Source organism: Hylobates moloch, unplaced genomic scaffold, assembly GCF_009828535.3.
Source record: "Hylobates moloch isolate HMO894 unplaced genomic scaffold, HMol_V3 SCAFFOLD_8, whole genome shotgun sequence".
NCBI classification, from domain to species: Eukaryota; Metazoa; Chordata; class Mammalia; order Primates; family Hylobatidae; genus Hylobates; species Hylobates moloch.
The window spans coordinates 8,293,603-8,316,923 of NW_026652283.1; the positions used below are offsets into that span (position 1 = coordinate 8,293,603).

General features: G+C 43.6%; 1 protein-coding gene across 7 annotated transcripts in view; it reads left to right on the forward strand.

Annotated features, from left to right (window-relative positions):
- Window positions 1–22,716, forward strand: part of PHC1 (polyhomeotic homolog 1) — a 25,152-nt gene extending 2,436 nt beyond the window's left edge. For 4 of the 7 annotated variants that reach the window (XM_032159564.3, XM_058442177.1, XM_058442178.1 and 1 more), the window contains exons 2-15: window positions 547–704; window positions 2,676–2,786; window positions 3,923–4,003; window positions 4,539–4,688; window positions 5,569–5,724; window positions 13,618–14,110; window positions 15,738–16,525; window positions 17,046–17,193; window positions 17,461–17,672; window positions 18,321–18,435; window positions 20,058–20,166; window positions 20,378–20,528; window positions 20,979–21,210; window positions 22,456–22,716. In XM_032159564.3, coding sequence (XP_032015455.1) covers window positions 591–704; window positions 2,676–2,786; window positions 3,923–4,003; window positions 4,539–4,688; window positions 5,569–5,724; window positions 13,618–14,110; window positions 15,738–16,525; window positions 17,046–17,193; window positions 17,461–17,672; window positions 18,321–18,435; window positions 20,058–20,166; window positions 20,378–20,528; window positions 20,979–21,210; window positions 22,456–22,610 — 3,015 coding nt within the window. In that variant the 5' untranslated portion in view covers window positions 547–590 and the 3' untranslated portion in view covers window positions 22,611–22,716. The remainder of the gene's footprint in view (window positions 1–546; window positions 705–2,675; window positions 2,787–3,922; window positions 4,004–4,538; window positions 4,689–5,568; window positions 5,725–13,617; window positions 14,111–15,737; window positions 16,526–17,045; window positions 17,194–17,460; window positions 17,673–18,320; window positions 18,436–20,057; window positions 20,167–20,377; window positions 20,529–20,978; window positions 21,211–22,455) is intronic. The other 3 variants (XM_058442179.1, XM_032159563.2, XM_058442181.1) reach the window with 3 other exon arrangements.
- Window positions 22,717–23,321: the final 605 nt, after the last annotated feature.

Genomic DNA, 23,321 nt, shown 5'->3' on the forward strand with positions numbered 1-23,321 from the left:
TAACCTCAGAAAACCTTATTTCTCAAATTGTAAAATGAGGATAACAGTGTTTAGTTTACAGCACTGCTGTGAGAGAGAGTATATAGGTGAAGTGCCTAGCCCAGTGAAAGGAGGCAAGTAGTGGCTCCCCAGTATATGGTGACTCATTTGGATGATAACGATGCAGATGGACACAAAAATGATATAACCAAAACTTTTAAGTGGAAAGATTTTAAACTGTTAAAAAATGCTATGGGAATGTAAGGTAGCTTTGGTATTGTAAGGTGCCATCTCATATTCTGGCCATTTTATTTAATGACAGCCATGAGGGAATACGTAAAGGTTGTTTCTTTTGAGACTGCATAGCTTCAAAAGATGGTAGTATTGGGAAGACATGGTTGCACGAGTGTATTGAAGATTTGGGAGTTTTAAGATGAGAAATCATGGCTTATGAAAGAGGAAGAAGATTCTTAGATACTTATGGATTTCCTGTGTTCTTGAATAATAACATGAGATAACAGCTTGGGATCAAGATATAAATTTTAACCTTTTACTGCTTCCCTTTAGGTCTTGAGTCAGAGCACCAGCCTTGGGGACCCTGGACCACTATCATGGAGACTGAGAGTGAGCAGAACTCCAACTCTACCAATGGGAGTTCCAGCTCAGGGGGCAGCTCTCGGCCCCAGATAGCTCAAATGTCACTATATGAACGACAAGCAGTGCAGGTGAGACTCAGCTCTGAGGGGCCATGGTCTGTGAGTCTTGGCTTGTGGTAGGCAGTGATGCTGGAAAATAACTGTACTCAGTTCTTTTTCAACAAATTGGGGAGAGTTGGGTTGGATGATGATTAAGCTGTCTTCCAGCTCTGAGAATCTTAGGAGTTTACAAATGTTTGGGCAAGCAAACAGTGAAATCCGGTCTTTCAAATAAGGATTTAAAAACAACATTCAGTCCATCTAGCTAGGTTCTAACTAACCCTTTTTCATCCTGGATTGCCAGGTTTTTAATCTTTGGCCATTCTTGTAAATCCCCTTGAGTAATAGAAGTATCATGGAACTCTTTAGAGATTTGTTTTTAAACAAACAGCAAATTCCATGTTTTTATTAATTCTGTTAGGAAATGAGGTCTTTTAGCAAATATTTTGGTTACTAGAATAACTATACATATCATAAAAATAATTCTAATTATTAAAGAATAAGAATACAGTAAAGTCCTGTTAGCACTAATACCAAACTACTATTTTCATTTTATAAATCTGTATTAGCCTACTGTAGATATGTAAAAATGCCAATTAGTTGAATTCGTTGAAAATTTTACCTGAAGGAATCTTTTAGAAGCCACTATTTATTTTTTCATTATTTCCAACCCATTAGGGCTGTATTACCTTTACTGTATACCTAAAATATACTTTTACATTTTCTCCTTTTTTTTTTTTTTTTGAGACGAGGTCTAGCTCTGTTGTCCAGGCTGGAGTGCAGTGGTGCCATCAGGGCTCACTGCTGCCTCAGACTCCCAGTTCTAACTTATCCTCCTGACTAGCTGGGACTATAGGCACATGCCACCATGCCCAGTTTTTTTTCTTATTTTCTTTACATTAATCAGCATCTTGTTTATTTTCATACAATCTAGTCTTTGCTATGGCATGTATTTCCAGCTCCCAATTGGAAAAATAAGTTTGTGTAAATGGCACTGCTTTACTTTTCTTACATTCTATGGAGAATAAACCATAGAATTACATTCATGCATCACTTAATGACAGGAATATGTTCTGAGAAATGTATTGTTGGGCAATTTTGTAATTGTGTGACTGTCATAGAGTGCACTTACACAAACCCAGATTATATAGCCTACTCAATACCTAGGTTATACAGTATAGGCTATTGCTCTGACTGCTCTTGTCTGTGTGGTCTGCCATTGACCAAATAGTGGTTATGTGGTGCACAACTGTAATTGTTTTTTCCAGTTTTTAAAGGACTATATACACTTAACTGAGGCAGAAGGATCTCTTTTTTTTTTTGAGATGGAGTTTCACTCTTGTTGCCCAGGCTGGAGTGCAGTGGCACAATCTCAGCTCACTGCAACCTCTGCCTCCCAGGTTCAAGCAATTCTCCTGCCTCAGCCTCCCTAGTAGTTGGGATTACAGGCGCTCACCACCACGCCCAGCTAATTTTTTGTATTTTTAGTAGAGGCGGAGTTTCACCATGTTGGCCAGGCTGGTCTTGAACTCCTGACCTCAGGTGATCCACCCTCCTAGGCCTCCCAGAGTGCTGGGATTACAGGCAGGAGCCACTGTGCCTGGCTCAGAAGGATCTCTTGAGGCCAGGATTTCAAGACCAGCCTGGGTAACATAGCAAGACCCCATCTCTAAAAATAAAAAAAAGTAGCTGGACATGGTGGTGCATACCTGTAGTCCTAGCTACTTGGGAGGCTGAGGCAGTCAGGAGGATTGTTTGAGCCTAGGAGTTTGAGGTTACAGTAAACTGTGATCACACCACTGTGCTCCAGCCTGGTGATAGAGCAAGTTGACTTTGCTCTAAAAAAATGAAGGAAAATCAGCCATTGACGATTTAGCCCAAACTCCCATCTCCTCTGGTTTCTGTCCTTCCCATGGTCCCCTTTCACACAAATACAGTGATTTACATAGAATAGGAGCTAGGAGTGGTCCATTCTAAATGTTTTATCCTCTCTTTTCCCAGGCTCTGCAGGCACTGCAGCGGCAGCCCAATGCAGCTCAGTATTTCCACCAGTTCATGCTCCAGCAGCAGCTCAGTAATGCCCAGCTGCATAGCCTGGCTGCCGTCCAGCAGGTGAGAGGTCAGCAGCCAGCTGGCCCGAGAGGGAGGGGACAGGCACTACAGGTGGGTAGGGGAGATTTTTTGGGCATATAGCATCCTATACTAAGCCAGGCTGCAGACAGCCTCCTCCGCCTCCTGTCCTCCTGTCCTCCTGTGGGAGGATGGATGCATCTTAGCTTCTGGGGTTGCAGTAAGAACTATAAAATCACTTTTTAGGTGTAGAGTGGCTGTGTTCTAGACCTGCATTGTCGAATAACGTAGTCACTAGCCACATATCGCTATTGAGTGCTTGAAATGTGGCTAGTCTGAATGGAGACGTCCTATAAGGTTTTAGAGTTAGACTACTTAGTACAAAAAAAGGTAAAATGTCAGTAATTTAAAAATATTAATTACATGTGAAGTGTTATTTTATATTGGGCTAAATAAAATAAATTATGAAAGTTAACTTTTCCTGTTTTACTTTTAAAAAATTTGCATAGTAGAAAATTATATATGTGGTTCACATTACATTTATATTGGATACCTCTGGACTAGACTTTTACTGACTCATGATATGACCTGACCAAAAGATCTTTTTCTAGCTGGGCGTGGTGGCTCATGCCTGTAATGCTAGCATTTTGGGAGGCCAAGGCAGGTGGATCACTTGAGGTCAGGAGTTCAAGACCAGCCTGGCCTATATGGTGAAACTCCCTCTCTACTAAAAATACAAAAATTAGCTGGGCGTGGTGGTGTGCGCCTGTGATCCTAGCTACTCTGGAGGCTGAGGCAGGAGAATCGCTCAAACCTGGGAGGCGGAGGTTGTAGTGAGCTGAGATCATGCCACTGCACACCAGCCTAGGTGAAAGAGCGAGACTCCTTCTCAAAAAAAAAAAAAAAAAAAAAAATCTTTTTCCACCTAAAAGAGAGTGGGAGCTGGAGGACAAGTTGCCTCTCTGCCCCAGGAGGGTTATGTGGGGCTAATGGGTTAGCATATATCGTAATGTGAGGATTATTGGACTAGTGAATATACTTTTCTTTACCCTAAAGTGGAATCTCCCTGTTTATAACATGAAATCTCTATGTTTTGTGCTTGTGATTTATTACTAGAAGACTGAGAGCTTTTTCCTTCACTGTCTTTGCTATTTCTTGTTTCCCTTCCCCTTTAACAGGCCACAATTGCTGCCAGTCGGCAGGCCAGCTCCCCAAACACCAGCACTACACAGCAGCAGACTACCACCACCCAGGCCTCGGTGAGTACGCCCTCTCACACTGACAGGCTTCTCTACCTGGGTCTTTGTCTCTGGGTTAAATTACTTTGTGCCGCTGATCTGAGAGTTTATTGAGCCGTCAGTGGATAGTTACTGCTTTTAAGTAGAGAACAGTAGTACAAGGGGAAAGTAACCAACATTAGTCTATATTGGAGTCTCTAAAGAGGAAGTCTAAGGAAGAGAGAAAAGAAAATCCTGGGGAAGAAGAGGAGATAACAAAGAAAGGGACTAATCCCTGGACTCTTCAATGAGGAGTAAAATCTGTTCTGTTTCAAATCTTTTGTCTTCTCAACTGTTAACACTAGTGGTTAGAGACTGTTGGTTTTTTTTCACTTCGGTAATAATCCTAAAGTAGCCAGGATGACAGTTTTGGATATGAAGACGTTATTCATTTCCCCCGGCTCCATGAAAGTGAAATATTCTGTTCTTGACTGTGTGACTCTGAATTTGTCAGTCATGTACATTTCCTTTTACTTCTCCCAAATCCTTAGTCCTGGTTCCTTTCTGTACCACACAGATCAATCTGGCCACCACATCGGCCGCCCAGCTCATCAGCCGATCCCAGAGTGTGAGCTCTCCCAGTGCTACCACCTTGACCCAATCTGTGCTACTGGGGAACACCACCTCCCCACCCCTCAACCAGTCTCAGGCCCAGATGTATCTACGGGTAAGCCACAGATGCAGTCACCATTGCCCCAGAGGCATAATTGTCTGGCCCTGGCAAAGACTTGAGTGAAAGCTTTTTTTTTGAGACAATCTCGCCATGTCACCCAGGCTGGAGTGCAGTGGCACAATATTGGCTCACTGCAGCCTCTGCCTCCCTGGTTCCAGCGATTCTCCTGCCTCAGCCTCCCAGATAGCTGGGATTACAGGCATGCACCACTATACCTGGCTAATTTTTGTATTTTTAGTAGAGACGGGGTTTCACCATGTTGGCCAGGCTGGTCTGGAACTCCTGACCTCAGGTGATCCACCGCCTCAGCCTCCCAAAGTGCTAGGATTATAGGCGTGAACCACCGCGCCCAGCCAAAAGCCATTTTTTTAAACCATGGTAACCCTGATGTCTTGAGAGAAGCTGAGACCTACTTCCCATACTTTACTTAACCTAGAAGTGATGTTCTGTGTTCACAGGTAGCCTATAGATTAAATTGAGATATTATGCTAGAAAATACTGGCTTAACATTTGACTAAATTAGTGTTAGATACAGTCAACCTTTAAACCTGTGGCTCAAGTATACAAATTCTGTGTTCTTGCTCAGCCTACCTACTTTCTATATATAAGTACTTGTTCTAAAATCCTAATTTTCTCTATTTCTTTGACGTGTGACTCTTTGACATCAATCTGTAGTTTTCTATGCATTCTAGGTTTTCTTCTGGATGGTTCATTACATGTGGAGAATATGAGACTTCTGGGTTGGTGTGGAACAGGCAGGGCTCAGCTATTTAATATCTTCTGTTTATTTTGTCTTGTGGTCCTTCCTTTCCATCTCTTCTGTCTCTTCTTTCCCTCTTGTCCTCTTTGCTCTTTCTCTTCCTGTCCTTGCCAGCCACAGCTGGGAAACCTATTGCAGGTAAACCGAACCCTGGGTCGGAATGTGCCTCTAGCCTCCCAACTCATCCTGATGCCTAATGGGGCAGTGGCTGCAGTCCAGCAGGAAGTGCCATCTGCTCAGTCTCCTGGAGTTCATGCAGATGCAGATCAGGTTAGTGGCGATGACTTTACCTGTGGGTGGGCACTGGGCAGGATGAAGGGAGTGACCACGGGACGGACCTGGGTCCACCCTTCTGCCCCATTACACTTTTCAGAATTCTTATTTTTTGTGTTTTGTTTTTCCTTCCCTTAATCACCATAGAACTTGAATCCTGTATAACCTTTGAGTTAATTTGAGTTAGAAAGACAAGGAGATTTGCCTGAAAATAGTCTTGTGGATCTGGGAAGTCTTATTTTCAAGATAGGGTAAATTTCCTCACCATCCTTCTAGTCCTCTGTGGGTTTGTTTTATTCGGAGAGTCTTAATTCTCTCCTAGTACTGTCAGAAGAGAAGAGATTGTTGAGAGAATTCTTCTGTTAGTTAGATGTAAAGCTGACCTGGCTGAGTTACTGGAGGAATGTTTGGTTGCTTCTGTTTGTGAGTTACTCTAGTTCTCAACTTTCAGTCTTCTCTTTCTGTTCACTGTTTTTCCCAGTACGGTCTTCCTCACCATTACTTCCCGTGACTTATTCCCAAAATACATGTATTTTTGAGCCTGGAATTTTAGCTTCTTATGGATGGGACACAACCTAGGATCTTACGATAATTATTTCATCCTTTTAGTTTATTTATCAGTAAGCTGGTAAATGTTGAGTTCTTCCTTCGTGTACTTTTGGCCCTCTGTGTTTGTGGGTTTCATACCTGCAGGTTCTGCATCTCTGGCTTCCACATCCGCAGATACAACCAACTGCAGATTGAAAATATTTGGGAAAGGCCGGGCGCGGTGGCTCACGCCTGTAATCCCAGCACTTTGGGAGGCCAAGGCGGGTGGATCACGAGGTCAGGAGATCGAGACCATCCTGGCTAACGTGGTGAAACCCCGTCTCTACTAAAAAAATACAAAAAATTAGCCAGGCGTGGTGGCAGGCGCTTGTAGTCCCAGCTACTTGGGAGGCTGAGGCCCGAGAATGGCATGAACCCAGGAGGTGGAGCTTGCAGTAAGCCGAGATCACGCCATTGCACTCCAGCCTGGGTGACAGAGCGAGACTCCATCTCAAAAAAAAAAAAAAAAGAAAATATTTGGGCAAAAAAACAATTAAAAATAACAATACAAGAACCAAAAATAATACAAAAATATAGCATAGTGTAACCATTTACATAGTACTTATGTTGTATTAGATATTATAAGTAATAGAGGTGATTTAAAGTATATGGGAAGATGTGCTGTGTGCACAGATGATATGCAAACACTGCTCTGTTTTATAAAAGGGACTTGAATGTCTTCAGATTTTGATGTCCATGAGCCTGGAACTAATCCCCTGTGGATACCAAGGAACAATTGTATTAGAAATTTTGCAGGATTAAAAAAGAAATGTGAGTCAGGTCTTCAAAGAGCTTAGACAATGAAAGTACTAAACTAGGCTGGGCATGGTGGCTCACTCTTGTAATCTCAGCACTTTGGGAGGCTGAGGAGGGTGGATCACCTGAGGTCAGGAGTTCAAGACCAGCCTGACCAATATGGTGAAACCCTATCTCTACTAAAAATACAAAAATTAGCCACGCGTGGTAGTGTGCGCCTGTAGTTCCAGCCACTTGGGAGGTTGAGACAGGAGAATTGCTTGAATCTGGGAGGCGGAGGTTGCAGTGAGCTGAGATCGTGCCACTGCACTCCAGCCTGGGAGACAGAGTGAGACTCTGTCTCAAAAACAAAAAGAAAGTGCTAAACTAAATGGTGCTAACTAACTTTGAGTGACACATGAGTTTGGAAAAGAATTGGTTACATTACTTTGCGCAATGCCTTATTGGGATACTTGAGCAGAGTCTTGGATGAGTGGATTTGATTTGGAGTGAGAAGAAAACTAGAGAAAGAACAGCAAGTGTAAGAGTATAGTCATATATTTAAATATGAGTGTGTGTGGTGGGCGCTGGAAATGAGGGGATAAATAGAATCAACAGGCCTGATGACAGAAGAGGTCATTGCTAGGGTGGAGCGTAAAAGCCAAGTAAAGGAGGTTGTAGTTAACTTCATAGGTCACAGGGGTCGTTGCTAGCTATTGAACAGCAGATTAACAGGATGAGGAAAGTACTTAGGAAGAATTATAGGGAGAATAACCGTTCTAACAGTTCCTGGAGAAGAGAAGTTAGGGAACTTGCTAAGAAACTCTTGGGGTCATCTAGCTGTAAGGCAAGTCTTTGTTTTAGCCTATGGTGATAGCAGTGGGAGCCACGAGTGAGGTTGGTTCCATTTCCATATCCAGTTCTTTGATTTATCCACTGATTCATTCATCAGATATTTGATTGTCAATATGTGGAGGAACAGAGGGCAGTAGTTAAAAATACGCATCTGATGGGTCAGATTCCAGCTCCACCACTTACTGTGTGACCCTGTGCAAATGATCTGACATCTTTCTGTTATTGCTTTTTTCATCTGTAAAATAGGTATTGTAATATACCTACCTCAGGATGTGTTGTGAGGACTAAATGAGTTGCTGTGTTTGACTGCTTGAGGAGTGCCTGGACGTAGTGAGTGTTTAGGAGAAACTACTGTTATTAATATATCAAACATTCCGTAGCCTTGGATGCCCAAGAAAGTCATGATCACTGTATTTATGGAGCTCACAGACCATTGAAACACCAGACATTAAACTGATAGTCACCTGAATGGAGAAATAATTGAGAAAGTACCGAGTGTTCCGAGAATTTAGAAAGGGATCTAATTTAGCTTTGGCATGGGGTGTAAAAGTCAAGGAGGTGACATTTAACTTGGGGTGTGTAGAAGTTAGCCAGATAAGGATGTGGAAGGAGAGTGTTGGAAGCAGGAGAACAGTGTGTCCAAAGGTCCTGAGGAGGGCAGGAACTTGATTTGTTTGAGGAATTAAAAGTCTTGTATTCTTGGAGTTGGGCAACGTGGGGCTAGACGGGTAGGAGGAACCTTATCTTGCAGGGCCTTGGGGGCTGTGTTTAGGATTTTGGGCTTTTTATAAAAAGCAATTGAAAGCTATAGAAGGATTTTAAATATGGAAGTGTCATAGAGAGATTTGGATGTATTTTTGTTTTGTTTTGCTTTTTAAATACCATGTTGATTTCCTCTGGAGACTAAACGGATATGGTGTGAGTGTGACTGTAGGGAGAATAACTGTTCTAACAGTTTAAGGGAAAGATGATGTTTGTATTGGGGGGTAGCAATGGAGATGGACAGAAATGCATAGATTTGAGGATAACTTGGAAGAATCATTGAAGAGGGTGAACTAATTTAGTAGATGGGGGAATTAAAGGAGATGCCAGATATGAAATCTGTGGGATGGCTGGTGGTGCTGTTCATGAGACGAAGAATGTGGAAGTGTATTTAGAGTGACGTTCAGTTTTGGACATGCAGACCTAATTAGAAGTGTGTGTGAGCCATCCATGAGGAGATACTGAGACTGCAGTTTGATTATGTGGTTCTTGAGCTCAGAGGAGAGGTCTGGGTTGGAGATAAACATTTGAGAGTAGTAGGCATATAGACGATAATTGAAGTCCCCCATCTACTCAATTAGTTTACTCTCCTCAGTGTTTAAAATTGCCTGGGGAGCCTGGGCGCAGTGGCTCATGCCTATAATCCCAGCACTTTGGGAGGCCAAGGTGGGCAGATCACCTGAGATCAGGAGTTTGAGACCAACCTGGGCAACATAGTCAAACTCTGTCTCTACTAAACATACAAAAAAAATTAGCTGGGTGTGGTGGTGCATGTCCATAGCCCCAGTTACTTGGGAGGCTGAGGCAGGAGAATCACTTGAATCTGGGAGGTGGAGGTTGCCGTGAGCCAAGATTGCGCCACTGCACTCCAGCCTGGTCAACAGAGGAGACTCCATCTTAAAAAAAAGGCCGGTGCTGTGGCTCACGCCTATAATCCCAGCACTTTGGGAGACTGAGGCGGGTGGATCACCCGAGGTCAGGAGTTTGAGACCATCCAGCCTGATCAACATGGTGAAACCCTGTCTCTACTAAAAATAACAAACATTAGCCGGGCGTGGTGGCGCATCCCTGTAATCCCAGTTACTTGGGAGGCTGAGGCAGGAGAATCACTTGAACCTGGGAGGCGGAGGTTGCAGTGAGCCGAGATCGCGCCATTGTACTCCAGCCTGGGCAACAAGGGCGAAACTCCATCTTAAAAAAAAAAAGTGTTTGGGAGATAGTACAGGTTGAGGAGAGGAACGTTTAATATGGGGCCCTGAGGTAGGATGAAAGCAGTTCAAGGTCGATAGAGGGTAATGGGCCGACAGGGGAATGGGAAAGAGCAGCAGATAGGAAAATCTGGACTGTAGTGTCACGAAGGCAAGGGAACCAAATGTTACAAGATGTGCTTGTGTGCATGCGCGCATGCGTGGGCAGGGGGCATCTCTTTCTAATGTAGAGAGAGAAAGAAAGATGGTTTTATTAACAGGAAGGGAGAGTTGTTTCAGTTGAGTTTGGGGGGTGGTGAATCCAAAGTAGCATGAGTTTGAGGGGTGTGAATGGCTGGTGGGAATGAATACAGTGACTGTAAACAGCTATTAAGAGTTTAGCAGCACCAGGAAAGGAAGGTGGAACTGGGGAGGGGAATGTGCAGTTCATACATGGTGATGAGGGAGCCAGTGGAGAAGGAGAAGTGGAAGAGGAGACAGTGGATATTATATGCTTCTTGAGATGGCAGGAGGAGGCGGAATATAGAGTGCAGAGAAGGACCGATTGCCTTTTGCTAGGAAGGAGGAGAGAAGGGGGAAATGATGGGTGTGTATGCAGATAAATGTATAGATGTGGTGGAACTGATGAAGTAACGCTCATATAATGGTTTTTGTTTTCTCCGAAGAGGTGAAGAGTAGGAGGAGAAAGAGAAGGTAGTCTGAGGTATAGGGAGAGAGTGGGAAAGTTTGAAATAGCCATTATGGAAATGAAGCTGATTGGAAAAACTGTATATTAATGATTGCCAGATAATATTATGTGCTGTAGCAGCCAATCCTAATGATTCTTGTCAATATCTCTCAAAAGCCATCAACTCAACTCTTCTTTACTGCTCCTGCCTGAATTCAGGTTTTTGTTATTTTAACCTGTACTGTACTAGTTTTCTTTCTTTCTTTCTTTTTTTTCGAGACAGAGTCTCTCTGTTGCCCAGGCTGGAGTGCTGTGGTGTGATCTCGGCTTACTGTAACTTCTGCATCCTGGGTTCAAGCTATTCTTGTACCTCAGCCTCCTGAGTAGCTGGATTATAGGCGCGTGCCACTATGCCCAGCTAATGTTTTGTATTTTTAGTAGAAGACGGGGTTTCTCCATGTTGCTCCTGCTGGTCTGGAACTCCTGAGCTCAGGCAGTCTGCCCACCTTGGTCTCCCAAAGTGCTAGGATTATAGGCGTGAGCCACTGCACCGGCCTATTGTACTAGATTTCTAAATGGTCTTCTTGACTTCAGTCTTACCTACTTGTAGTTCTTTTCCACATTACTATCAGGAAACTTACTACTTTTTTTTAAATAAGAAAATATATGTTGTTACTACTAATTTTTTAATTGTACTTCTGGTACACAGAATTTGATAAAATTATAATCCTTGGGTCATGACACTCTCTCACTGTTGGTCTCGTCGTAACCTGTTACAATTCATTTACTCAGTGATTTTTAATAATGTAATAAGCAGTGTGCAGTTCCATCTGCTGCCTTCCGTTACCCACAGTAATGAGCCTTCTGATTTCTAAGTCCATTCTTCCCTTGGATCCTTTTTCATATAGTTTTATTGCATCTCTCTATATTTCTAAAATGCCCTTTTTATTATAGAAAATTTTAAACATACACAAAAACAGAAAAAGTATGAATTCCTATGTACTTACCATCCAGCTTCAACAATTATCAACACATGGCCAATGCATTCAGGCCCTTCTCTGCCTGTGGAATATTTTGAAGCAAACCCCAGACACCATATGTGTATTTTAATTGTATTGAAATGTATAAGGTACTCATGCTGTATGTACACTTTTGGAGAGTGCTTTCTTAATAACATTGTCGCGATCCATTTGTTTTGTTGCAGTCATTGTAGTTTATTAATTGTAGTTTCTATATACTATTCCATTGTATGAATATACTGTAGTTTATTCATCTTCTCTTCTGTAGGTGGCCCTTTGGGTTGATTCCAGGTCGTGGTTACTAATGAATAATGCCACCATGAACATTCCTATACATGCCTCCTGTGGTACATGGCAAGAGTTTCTCTTGTGGAATTCCTGGGTTAGAGGATGTGTGAATGTTCAACTTTTGGATATGATAACAAATATTTTCTAAAATAGGAAGTGTATTGATTTATACTTCAATCAGAAGTGTATAAATGAGGCCGGGTGCGGTGGCTCACGCTTTTAATCCCAGCACTTTGGGAGGCCGAGGCGGGCGGATCACGAGGTCAGGAGATCGAGACCGCGGTGAAACCCCGTCTCTACTAAAAATACAAAAAATTAGCCGGGCGTGGTGGTGGGCGCCTGTAGTCCCAGCTACTCGGAGAGGCTGAGGCAGGAGAATGGCGCGAACCCGGGAGGCGGAGCTTGCAGTGAGCCAAGATCGCGCCACTGCACTCCAGCCTGGGTGACAGAGCGAGACTCCGTCTAGAAAAAAAAAAAAGAAATGTATACATGTGTATAAATGAATGTTTATTTTGATTAATAACCTTTATTGACTTCCTATAATCAGTTAAGCAGACATCATTCTTTCCCTTTATCCATATTTTGGAGTACTAACTATGTATCAGAACTATGAAGGTGCTAGGAATATAACAATCAATAAGACAGATAAACTTGCTGTTCCCAAACTAATGTTCAGACTCCTTATTTCAACACACCAGGCCCTTACTGGCCCAGCACCTTCCTACCTCCTTATCCACAGCCTGCCTTCCTAGCTTCATTTCTTTCCATTCCTTGTAACTCACCCCAAACATAAGGAAATATTTATAATTTCTAAAAATACAGTCTTTTTAGAAATTATACATTTTTTAATAATATTTAAAAATAATGTCTTTTTTTTTTTCCCCAGACAGGGTCTCACTCTGTTACCCAGGCTGGAGTGCAGTGGCATGATCTCGGCTCACTGCAATCTCTGCCTCCCAGGCTCAAGTGATCCTTTCACCTTGGCCTCCTGAGTAGCTGGGACTACAGGTGTTTGCCACCATATCTGGCTAATTTTCTGTATTTTTTTTGTAGAGGCAGTGTTGCCCAGGCTGTTCTCAAACTCCTGAACTCAAGCAGTCTGTCCGTCTTGGCCTCCCAAAGTGTTGGGATTACAGCATGAGTCATAGCACCCGGCCTAAATAATAATCCTTTTTTGGTTCTGGCCTTGCAAATGCTGCTATCAGTATCTTTAAACCCCCACCTTCACCATTACCTACTGAGTGTCAGATCAGTATCACTTGTTTTAGGAAGCGCTTCGTTGATCTCTCTAGTCTTAGTTGATCTTCCTTCTCTGTACTCCTATGGTACTGGGTGCATATCTATACATCTTACTATATCACAAGTGATAATTTTCTTGTCTTCTCTAGTAGAAAGTAATCATTAAGAGCAGAGACTGTGTCTTTCCTCTGCATTTCCAGTATACAGTGTAGTACCTGAAGCATAGTAGGTTTTTGGGAGGTGCTGAATGATTGGCGAGGAAAGGGATAATTGAAGAGATATTTTGAAGGAATAAAAGACCACGCTTGATGATAAACTTGCTAGTGAGTGAAGGTGGCTGAAAAATCAGATATGGTTCCAGAGTTCCTCCTTAGGAGGTAGGAAGGCCTTAAAGTATATGGTAAAGGCAGAGATATGAGCTGAGGTATTCTGTGGAATATGACACAGTAGCTATCCTGGCTGCTTTTGAATCTTTAACCTTAATGCCTCCAGTCCTCCTTTTCTCAATCTGTTTTTTCATATCTTTCAGGTGCAGAACTTGGCAGTAAGGAATCAACAGGCCTCAGCTCAAGGACCTCAAATGCAAGGCTCCACTCAGAAGGCCATTCCTCCAGGAGCCTCCCCTGTCTCTAGCCTCTCCCAGGCCTCTAGCCAGGCCCTGGCGGTGGCACAGGCTTCCTCTGGGGCCACAAACCAGTCCCTCAACCTTAGTCAAGCTGGTGGAGGCAGTGGGAATAGCATCCCAGGGTCCATGGGTCCAGGTGGAGGTGGCCAGGCACATGGTGGTTTGGGTCAGTTGCCTTCCTCAGGAATGGGTGGTGGGAGCTGTCCCAGGAAGGGCACAGGAGTGGTACAGCCCTTGCCTGCAGCCCAAACAGTGACTGTGAGCCAGGGCAGCCAGACAGAGGCAGAAAGTGCAGCAGCCAAGAAGGCAGAAGCAGATGGGAGTGGCCAGCAGAATGTGGGCATGAACCTGACACGGACAGCCACACCTGCGCCCAGCCAGACACTTATTAGCTCAGGTAAATTGTCACTCCTCATGTCATTATTCTCTCAGAATTCATGTGAAATTTTCCTTTTTTTGCCTTTTTTTCTTTGCCTTTTTGTTTTTTCCCCACTTCTGTTGGTCCTTGAATAGTGGAAGGAATGGGAATCATATCAGCCTTGAACATGTTAGTTCAGGGTCAGGAGGACAAGTGACAGATACAGATTTTACCTGTTTTTACCAGGCAGTAGTCAGCTTACAAGCTGCCCTGTCCGCTTTCTTAGGCTGTGAGTTCTTCAGTTTTATCACTCTGCCTATTCATTCATCACACCTTACTGAATTGCTTACCGTTTTCTAGGAATTACTGGGGATACATTTTTGAAAAGCAGATTCCCTGTCTTCATGTAACTTAGCATTTACTATAAGGGATGAATTCCCTCCTCACTGTTTAATGTGGTTACTTGATCCAGTGTATAGCAGATACAGTACAAATGCCTTAGTGCACTTAAGACTAATGGAGAGGTGGGGTGCGGTGGCTCACTCCTGTAATCCCAGCACTTTGGAAGGCCGAGGCAGGTGGATCACTTGAGGTCAGAGTTTGAGACTAGCCTGGCCATCATGGTGAAACCTCGTCTCTACTAAAAATACAAAAATTAGCCGGGCGTAGTGGTGTACGCCTGTAGTCCCAGCTACTCGGGAGGCTGAAGCAGGAGAGGAGCTTGAACCCGGTTGGCAGAGGTTGCAGTGAGCTGGGATCACACCACTGCACTCCAGCCTGGGTGACAGGGCAAGACTCTGATAGTTTATACTTGCTTTCAGACTGCGGGTAAGATGTAGTTAGATGTGTGTATCTTATTTGGTCATGTTGATTTTTGCCTTTTTTTGTTTCTAGCACCTTAGTTGTTGATATATTTAGATAATTTACTCACAAAAAAATTAAGAGTTAGTTATTACTATACTTGGTATTTATATACTCTAGCAGTTCTATTTCTAAAGTGCTTTATCATCACATGCTTTGATCTCTGGACAATCTGGTACAATATGGAGAAGCAGAGTTTGTCAATCCCAGTTTACAGTGGAGGAAACTGAGTTAGGTCAGAGCTGACAGGTGCTGACTGTTAAGACTTAGATGGTGATCTAAGCTGATGATTTGTAAAATCCAAGTCATTTGTGGGAAGATGTTGGTATCTTTAAATCTGTGGGTATCTATTCTTTCAGTGAATATTAAGTGCTTCTGCAGTGTCAGGCCCTGGGCTGTGTTTTAGGGATGTGAAAATGAATAAAACATGGATTCAGCCTTTGAGAAACTCCAAGTCTAATGGAGGAGGGGCTAACCATTCTTCTTTGCTGAGTACAGAGTAAAAGAATACAATATTTAAGTATGGCAAAGATAAGAGACACAAGAAATTACTGAGGATCTGAAATGACTGAGCTAGGGAGTTCTTTCTCTGAGATCTTTAAGACTAGTGGTAGTTGGTAATGTCTGATTCAGTGGAAAAAGTATGGATGAAGTGATGTCCAAGTTTCATACTGACTAGATTTCTTTTCACTGCATAATTCCAAAACTAGGTATACCTTGGAAAAATGAATTTACTTTTAATTTACAATGATTATTTTTCTCTGCCCTTTTTTCTCTTTGTTCTATTCTGGGATTGTTCCTACAGCCACCTACACACAGATCCAGCCCCATTCACTGATTCAGCAACAGCAACAGATCCACCTCCAGCAGAAACAGGTGGTGATCCAGCAGCAGATTGCCATCCACCACCAGCAGCAGTTCCAGCACCGGCAGTCCCAGCTCCTTCACACAGCTACACACCTCCAGTTGGCGCAGCAGCAGCAGCAGCAACAACAGCAACAGCAACAACAGCAGCAGCCGCAAGCCACCACCCTCACTGCCCCTCAGCCACCACAGGTCCCCCCTACTCAGCAGGTCCCACCTTCCCAGTCCCAGCAGCAAGCCCAAACCCTGGTCGTTCAGCCCATGCTTCAGTCTTCACCCTTGTCTGTTCCACCTGATGCAGCCCCTAAGCCACCAATTCCCATCCAATCCAAACCACCTGTAGCACCTATCAAGCCACCTCAGTTAGGGGCTGCTAAGATGTCAGCTACCCAGCAACCACCACCCCATATCCCTGTGCAAGTTGTAGGCACTCGACAGCCAGGTACAGCCCAGGCACAGGCTTTGGGGTTGGCACAGCTGGCAGCTGCTGTACCTACTTCCCGGGGGATGCCAGGTACAGTGCAGTCTGGTCAGGCCCATTTGGCCTCCTCGCCACCTTCATCCCAGGCTCCTGGTGCACTGCAGGAGTGCCCTCCCACATTGGCCCCTGGGATGACCCTTGCTCCTGTGCAGGGGACAGCACATGTGGTAAAGGGTGGGGCTACCACCTCCTCACCTGTTGTAGCCCAGGTCCCTGCTGCCTTCTATATGCAGTCTGTGCACTTGCCGGTGAGTGATGTCTCATGGTTTTGAGGGCGCTGTTATGCATGAGAGTGGACCTGGGGCAGAGTGGAAATAGAGCTTAATTGAATAGGGGAATAAAGAGTTAAGAGGGTTAATATTGGTATTTATCTGCTTCTTCTGTAAGAGAGTGACACATTAATGTATATAATATCTGAACTTTCTACTCCTAAATTTGTTGCTGATACTATTCTGGGTTTTTGGGTATGTAATAAGTTAGATCAAGATAGCCTTAACCAAATCAGTCTTTGAAAAAACAACAGTTCTTGGTTGGTCTACATGAATACAGGGTCTCAAGACCTGGGTCAGGACTAAATCATGTTACATTTTCTTTTGTCCTGATGTAAAGTTATTAGGAATGACCAGGAATTTTAGTGTACCATGGGAAGTAGATAAATTGGGAAATTTGGAACTAAGAAAATTTTATTTGTAAGTATGGTAATAATTGTGGTTCCTTATTATCCTTCATTTGTACATCTTTGTTTCTTTCCTATTCTTTACGGTATAGGGTAAACCCCAGACACTGGCTGTCAAACGCAAGGCTGACTCTGAGGAGGAGAGAGATGATGTCTCCACATTGGGTTCAATGCTTCCTGCCAAGGCATCTCCAGTAGCAGAGAGCCCAAAAGTCATGGACGAGAAGAGCAGTCTTGGAGGTGAGTAACTGACTTCTAAAATGCTGTTGGAGTGCACACAGAGTAGAGAAATGTTCAGAGTGAGCTAAAAGATAAATCTGGTTGAGTAGAAAATGAGCCAGAAGTTGGTGAGCAAATGAATAGATCCAAAAACAGGGAATCCAGGGTGAATTGTCAAGGGTGAACATAGATTATTATGGAAGATCATGCTGCCTCATGCTCGCTCAGCTAATAGATGGATCAATATGTCATCTCATGTCTGTTGCTTAATCTGTGTTTGTTTTCCAGAAAAAGCTGAATCGGTGGCTAATGTGAATGCTAATACCCCAAGCAGTGAACTAGTAGCCTTGACTCCCGCCCCATCAGTACCGCCTCCTACACTAGCCATGGTGTCTAGACAAATGGGTGACTCAAAACCCCCACAGGCCATCGTGAAGCCCCAGATCCTCACCCACATCATTGAAGGCTTTGTTATCCAGGAAGGAGCAGAACCTTTCCCGGTGAGGGCAGGGCCATAAGGTGGGACTTTGAAGTGGGGACTTGGTCTGATTGTTGTCTTTTCAAACTCCAGTAAAAGTAAAAGGCACAGAACTATTTAATTAAAGAATGGTTCAATTATGCTATTTAGTTATAAAGAAGGAAAGGAAAAGGAGTGTGTGGACCATAAAATGAAAATGTTAGGAAGGGGAGCAAAAAAGGAAGAATGTAACCTTTAAAACTGTAATGTTTAGTTAGATAAACTAATTTGTTTTATAATGAATAAAATTATAGTAGTGAAGTTAAGGAGCTTTCCTAGGGTTTGCAGAACCAGGACTAGAGCTGAGGTGTCTTGACTCCTTGGTGCATTCTCAGCACCACAGGAAGGAAAAGGACATAATAGGGAGCCAGCGTAGGAACCTGTTCTCCAATGGCTTATCTGCAAAATAAAGCCAGTTACTACTTTTTTTTTTCTCTCACTTCCAAACATTGTATAGAGACCAGTTACTACTCTTGATTACCATATTGAAAGTGATTCTCTCTGAACCAGACTTGGTCATTAACACAGAGATCCAAGCAAAGACATAATATTGATTGGGAAATGTTGGGGAAAGCTATAGAGAAGCAGAAGTGGATCAGGCTAACTTAACTCTCAATGTTTTCTGGGACAGGTGGGTTGTTCTCAGTTACTGAAGGAGTCTGAGAAGCCACTACAGACTGGCCTTCCGACAGGGCTGACTGAGAATCAGTCAGGTGGCCCTTTGGGAGTGGACAGCCCATCTGCTGGTGAGCATTTATTTAGAGACCCATTTGGGGGAAGGAGACTCGTGGAGATGTGTTTGAGGACTCAGTGTAAAATAGTAGTTACCTATTTATTTAAAGTAGAAATGAGGCCTGGCACGGTGGCTCATGCCTGTAATCCCAACACTTTGGGAGGCCAAGGCAGGCACATCACCTGAGGTCAGGAGTTCGAGAGCAGTCTGGCCAACATAGTGAAACCCTGTCTCTACTACAAATACAAAAATTAGCCTGGTGTGGCAGCGTGCTTCTATAGTCCCAGCTACTCGGGAGGCTGAGGCGGGAGAACCACTTGAACCTGGGAGGTGGAGGTTGCAGTCAAGTGAGCTGAGATCGTGCCACTGCACTCCAGCCTGGGCGACAGAGCAAGACTCTGTCTCAAAAAAAAAAAAGTAGGAATAAAATAAAGTCCATCTACATATAGAAACCATATTATATATCAGAGTATGTAGAATTGTGGAAAAGGAGTTATATAAGGTGAGGGGAATTTATCCAGCCAAAGTAACCTTTTGAATTATTATTACTTTTTTTAAGACGGAGTTTCGCTCTTGTTGCCCAGGCTGGAGTGCAATGGTGTGATCTTGGTTCACCACAACCAGCGCCTCCTGGGTTCAAGTGATTCTCCTGCCTCAGCCTCCTGAGTAACTGGGATTACAGGCATGTGCCACCACGCCCAGCTAATTTTTGTATTTGTAGTAGAGACGGGGTTTCTGCATGTTGGTCAGGCTAGTAGTCACCAACTCCCGACCTCAGGTGATCTGCCCGCCTTGGCCTCCCAAAGTGCTAGGATTACAGGCATGAGCCACCGCGCCTGGCCCTTGAATTAGTCTTTAATCTATAGATGTATTTTTTGGCCAAGTGTGATGACTCTCGCCTGTAATTCCAGCACTTTGGGAGGCCAAGGCCGGTGGATTTCTTGAGCTCAGGAGTTTGAGACAAGGCTGAGCAACATAGTGAAACCTTGTCTCTACAAAAAAATATAAAAATTAACTGGGCATTGTGGCTCATGCCTGTAGTCCCAGCTACTTGGGAGGCCAAAGTGGGAGGATCGCTTGAGCCCGGGAGGTGGAGTTTGCAGCAATCCAAGATAGCACCATGGCACTCCAGCCCGGGTGACAGAGTGAGACTGTCTCAAGAAAATTTTTTTTTCAAAAGATGATCTAAAATAGGACATTTATATCTTTAATTTCCAGTTCTCCTTATTCTAGATTTTATAATCTATCTTAAGGACTCTTACTTACATTTTCCCCCTGCTTTTGGAAATCTTTGTGGTAGAAGGATCTTATATCTTTCTAGGCATTGGTAGTTCCTCTCTCCTCAGAAATTGAATCATATCTGAAATCTAAGAGTATGAATTAGGATAAAATTAGTAAGACATCTAAAATGGAAAGAGTTTGGCTTAAGGTTAGGAAGATGTCATAAAGTTCTCAAGGGACAAGTCTTCATGATTTTAGGTTTCGAACTTTGTGTTTCAGGGATTCTCAACTAGGTTGTGTAGGTGTTTGGGGGTAAACCCTGAGAATAATTTTAGAATCCAGCTCTGAGCCTAATGATTGCCTGAGGGGCAGCAGAAACCCATGGTGACTGTCCAGCAATGCCTTGTTTTTTAGAGTTAGATAAGAAGGCGAATCTCCTGAAGTGCGAGTACTGTGGGAAGTACGCCCCCGCAGAGCAGTTTCGTGGCTCTAAGAGGTTCTGCTCCATGACTTGCGCTAAGAGGTACTCTGGGCACCCTCCTCCTTGCCCTCAGCACTGATATCTCCATCTAATGTTACACCCCTTCCCCAGGATCGTCTCATAGTTGATATTTTATGTCTCCCTCCTTGCTTTTATTCCCTTCCCCAAATCAGCTCATAAGCAGTAATTCACATTTAGAGCAGGGTAGTCTTCTGTGGCACTATTGACATCCTATATATGCCCTGTCCTGTAGGTACAATGTGAGCTGTAGCCATCAGTTCCGGCTGAAGAGGAAAAAAATGAAAGAGTTTCAAGAAGCCAACTATGCTCGCGTTCGCAGGCGTGGACCCCGCCGCAGCTCCTCTGACATTGCCCGTGCCAAGATTCAGGGCAAGTGCCACCGGGTGAGCTGCTTGTTGCAGAGCCAGATGCTTTTAAACTGGGTCTTTTTTTCTTTCCCTGCAGGGCAATTCATTTGCCCAGGTAAGAGGGTGTGAGATGAGAACTCTGGTTTCCCATTGATTGCAGTACTCCAAATTCCAAGAGATCCTGACCCCCTTTGTCTCTGGACCTCTTACCTAACTACTGGTTCATGTATCCATTAATCCTTACACTGTACTTGAGTAGAGAAAATCTAGATCAATTGTTAGGTCATGGGGAGAATCAAGGAAGTGATACAGTTTCTATTTGAAAGACTTTGAGAGTAGATTTTGGGAATTTGCAAATAAAGTGCTGCTTATTTCACATGTGATAAGATTAGTTTTTCTTCTACGCCCAACCCAGGGTGGTTTTGGAAGAAAGAGAGAGGAATAAACCTTTGACACTGACCTCATTGGTTTGCTATTTTCCTGTAGGGTCAAGAAGACTCTAGCCGGGGTTCAGATAATTCCAGTTATGATGAAGCACTCTCTCCAACATCTCCTGGGCCTTTATCAGTAAGAGCTGGGCATGGAGAACGTGACCTGGGGAATCCCAATACAGCTCCACCTACACCGGAATTACATGGCATCAACCCTGTGTTCCTGTCCAGTAATCCCAGCCGTTGGAGTGTAGAGGAGGTGTACGAGTTTATTGCTTCTCTCCAAGGTACTGACCCTCTCTTCAACAGAACCCAGGTTGTTTTCCTTACGTCATCCCACAAGGGCCTTGATAAAGAGGGCAAGTAATTGACTTTTAAGCAGTAGGAGCTTGAATGCTAATATAGAGGCATTACTCCTAATATTTATTCAAGTTGACTTCCTGATTTTTTTCTGGGTTGATATTATCTTCTATAGTGTCAGCAATTTTACAGTGTTTGATTTTCATTTTATGATGTAGCTGCATTTCTCACTAAATTTTTGAATAAAATATTTTTGTGTAATTAACTATGATACCTCCCATGGAGAAAAAAATTTTTTTTGTCAGTGGAGCAGGGTATTAGAAATTAAGTGGCCATGGTTGCCCCACTCTTCAAAGAGGGCTTGTTTGCTAGTTTTTTTGTGTGTGTTTTTTTTTAAACAGAGACAGGGTTTCCCTATGTTGCCCAGGCTGGTCTTAGAGTCCTGGGCTCAAGAGATCCTTCTGCTTTGGCCTCCCAAAGTGCTGGGATTATAGGTGTGAGCCACTGCACTCAGCCTGTATGCAATTTTGACAAAGCGTTTTCTCTAGAAATGAAAATCACCCTACCCTTCTTGCTATTTGTCTGAATTCTGGGCCCTTAAACAAAAATATCACAAAGAATCTTTTTGCCAGTATAAAAGAAAACATGCTTTTATTTTTGTTCTCTCCCTTTCCCCTGTCTCTAAGCTATTTGAATGATTTCCGTCGTTGAACAATTTAGTTGCTTTTCCTTTCTTGGTCTTGGACCTTGGTTTTGTTGTTGTTGTTCTTTTGAGACAGTGTCTTACTCTGTTGCCCAGGCTGGAGTGCTGTGACATGAATTTTGGCACACTGCAACCTCCGCATCCTGGGCTCAAATGATCCTTATGCCTCAGCTTCCCAAGTAGCTGGGACTATAGGCATGCATCACCATGCCCAGCTAATTTTTGTGTTCTGTAGAGTCAAGGTTTTACCATGTTGCCCAGGATGGTCTTGAACTCCTGGGCTCAAGTGATCTGCCTGCTCTGGTCTCCCAAAATGCTGGGATTACAGGCGTGAGCCTCTGCACCTGGCCATTTTTTAAATACCAGTTGCTTTCTAATTTCATTTTGCTTTTAAAGCTTGCCATCTGACTTCATACTACTGAATTTAGGACAAGTACTTTGGAATTAATCACTGCTAGACCTCAGTTTCATTTAGTTTCCCTCCTCCTATCATATGGCACTACCTACATGTTCTCACCGTTTCTTCTAGGCTGCCAAGAGATTGCAGAGGAATTTCGCTCACAGGAGATTGATGGACAGGCCCTTTTATTACTTAAAGAAGAACATCTTATGAGTGCCATGAACATCAAGCTGGGCCCTGCTCTCAAGATCTGCGCCAAGATAAATGTCCTCAAGGAGACCTAAGGTGGTCCACTTGCACAAACCAGCCTAAGGCAGACACTCCCCACTGTCCAGGTTATAACCTGGTACCAGCAGAGACTTTGCAGGGAAGAAAAAGTTGTTCCAATCATGTAAACCTTCTGTAGGGGATTACTGAGACAGGGAAGAGAAGGGCAAGAATTGGTTGCTGGTGCTACGTGGCGGCAGCTTTGACATTTTCTCTGGGTTCTACTTTATTTTGTAAAATCTTTATAATTCTCACCATTTCACCTACCTTAGTCCAATTTTTATAAAAGAGGCAGTCTAGAGAACTAGGACTGCTCAGCCTTATCCTGGAGTGGAGCATTTAGCCCAGGTCGTAATTCTCCAAGAGGACGAATGCATAGTATGGTAAGGCAAGGAACTGGGTGGAATGTCAGGTTGCCTGCCCAATGGGAGAGGTAGGGTTTTTCTAGCTTGTGTGACAGAAGTAGCAAAATCTGGTACTCCCCCTCCCAGTGTCGCTGTGGCTCAGAGTTTTCTCTTTGTTGTCACTTACTCCCTTGTGATTGAAGTTTTTCTCCTGCATCCATGGCAGGATCCCCAGCCAGTAGAGAGACTTGGTTGGCATCTTTCTTATGCTGCAGGGACTTAAAAGTATTTGACTGGGGCACATGTGGCTGTTGTCATTCTTTCTGCATCCCACTGTTCCCCTCCAATTTATGTTATTTTCTACCCTATTTTTCAGTTCCAACT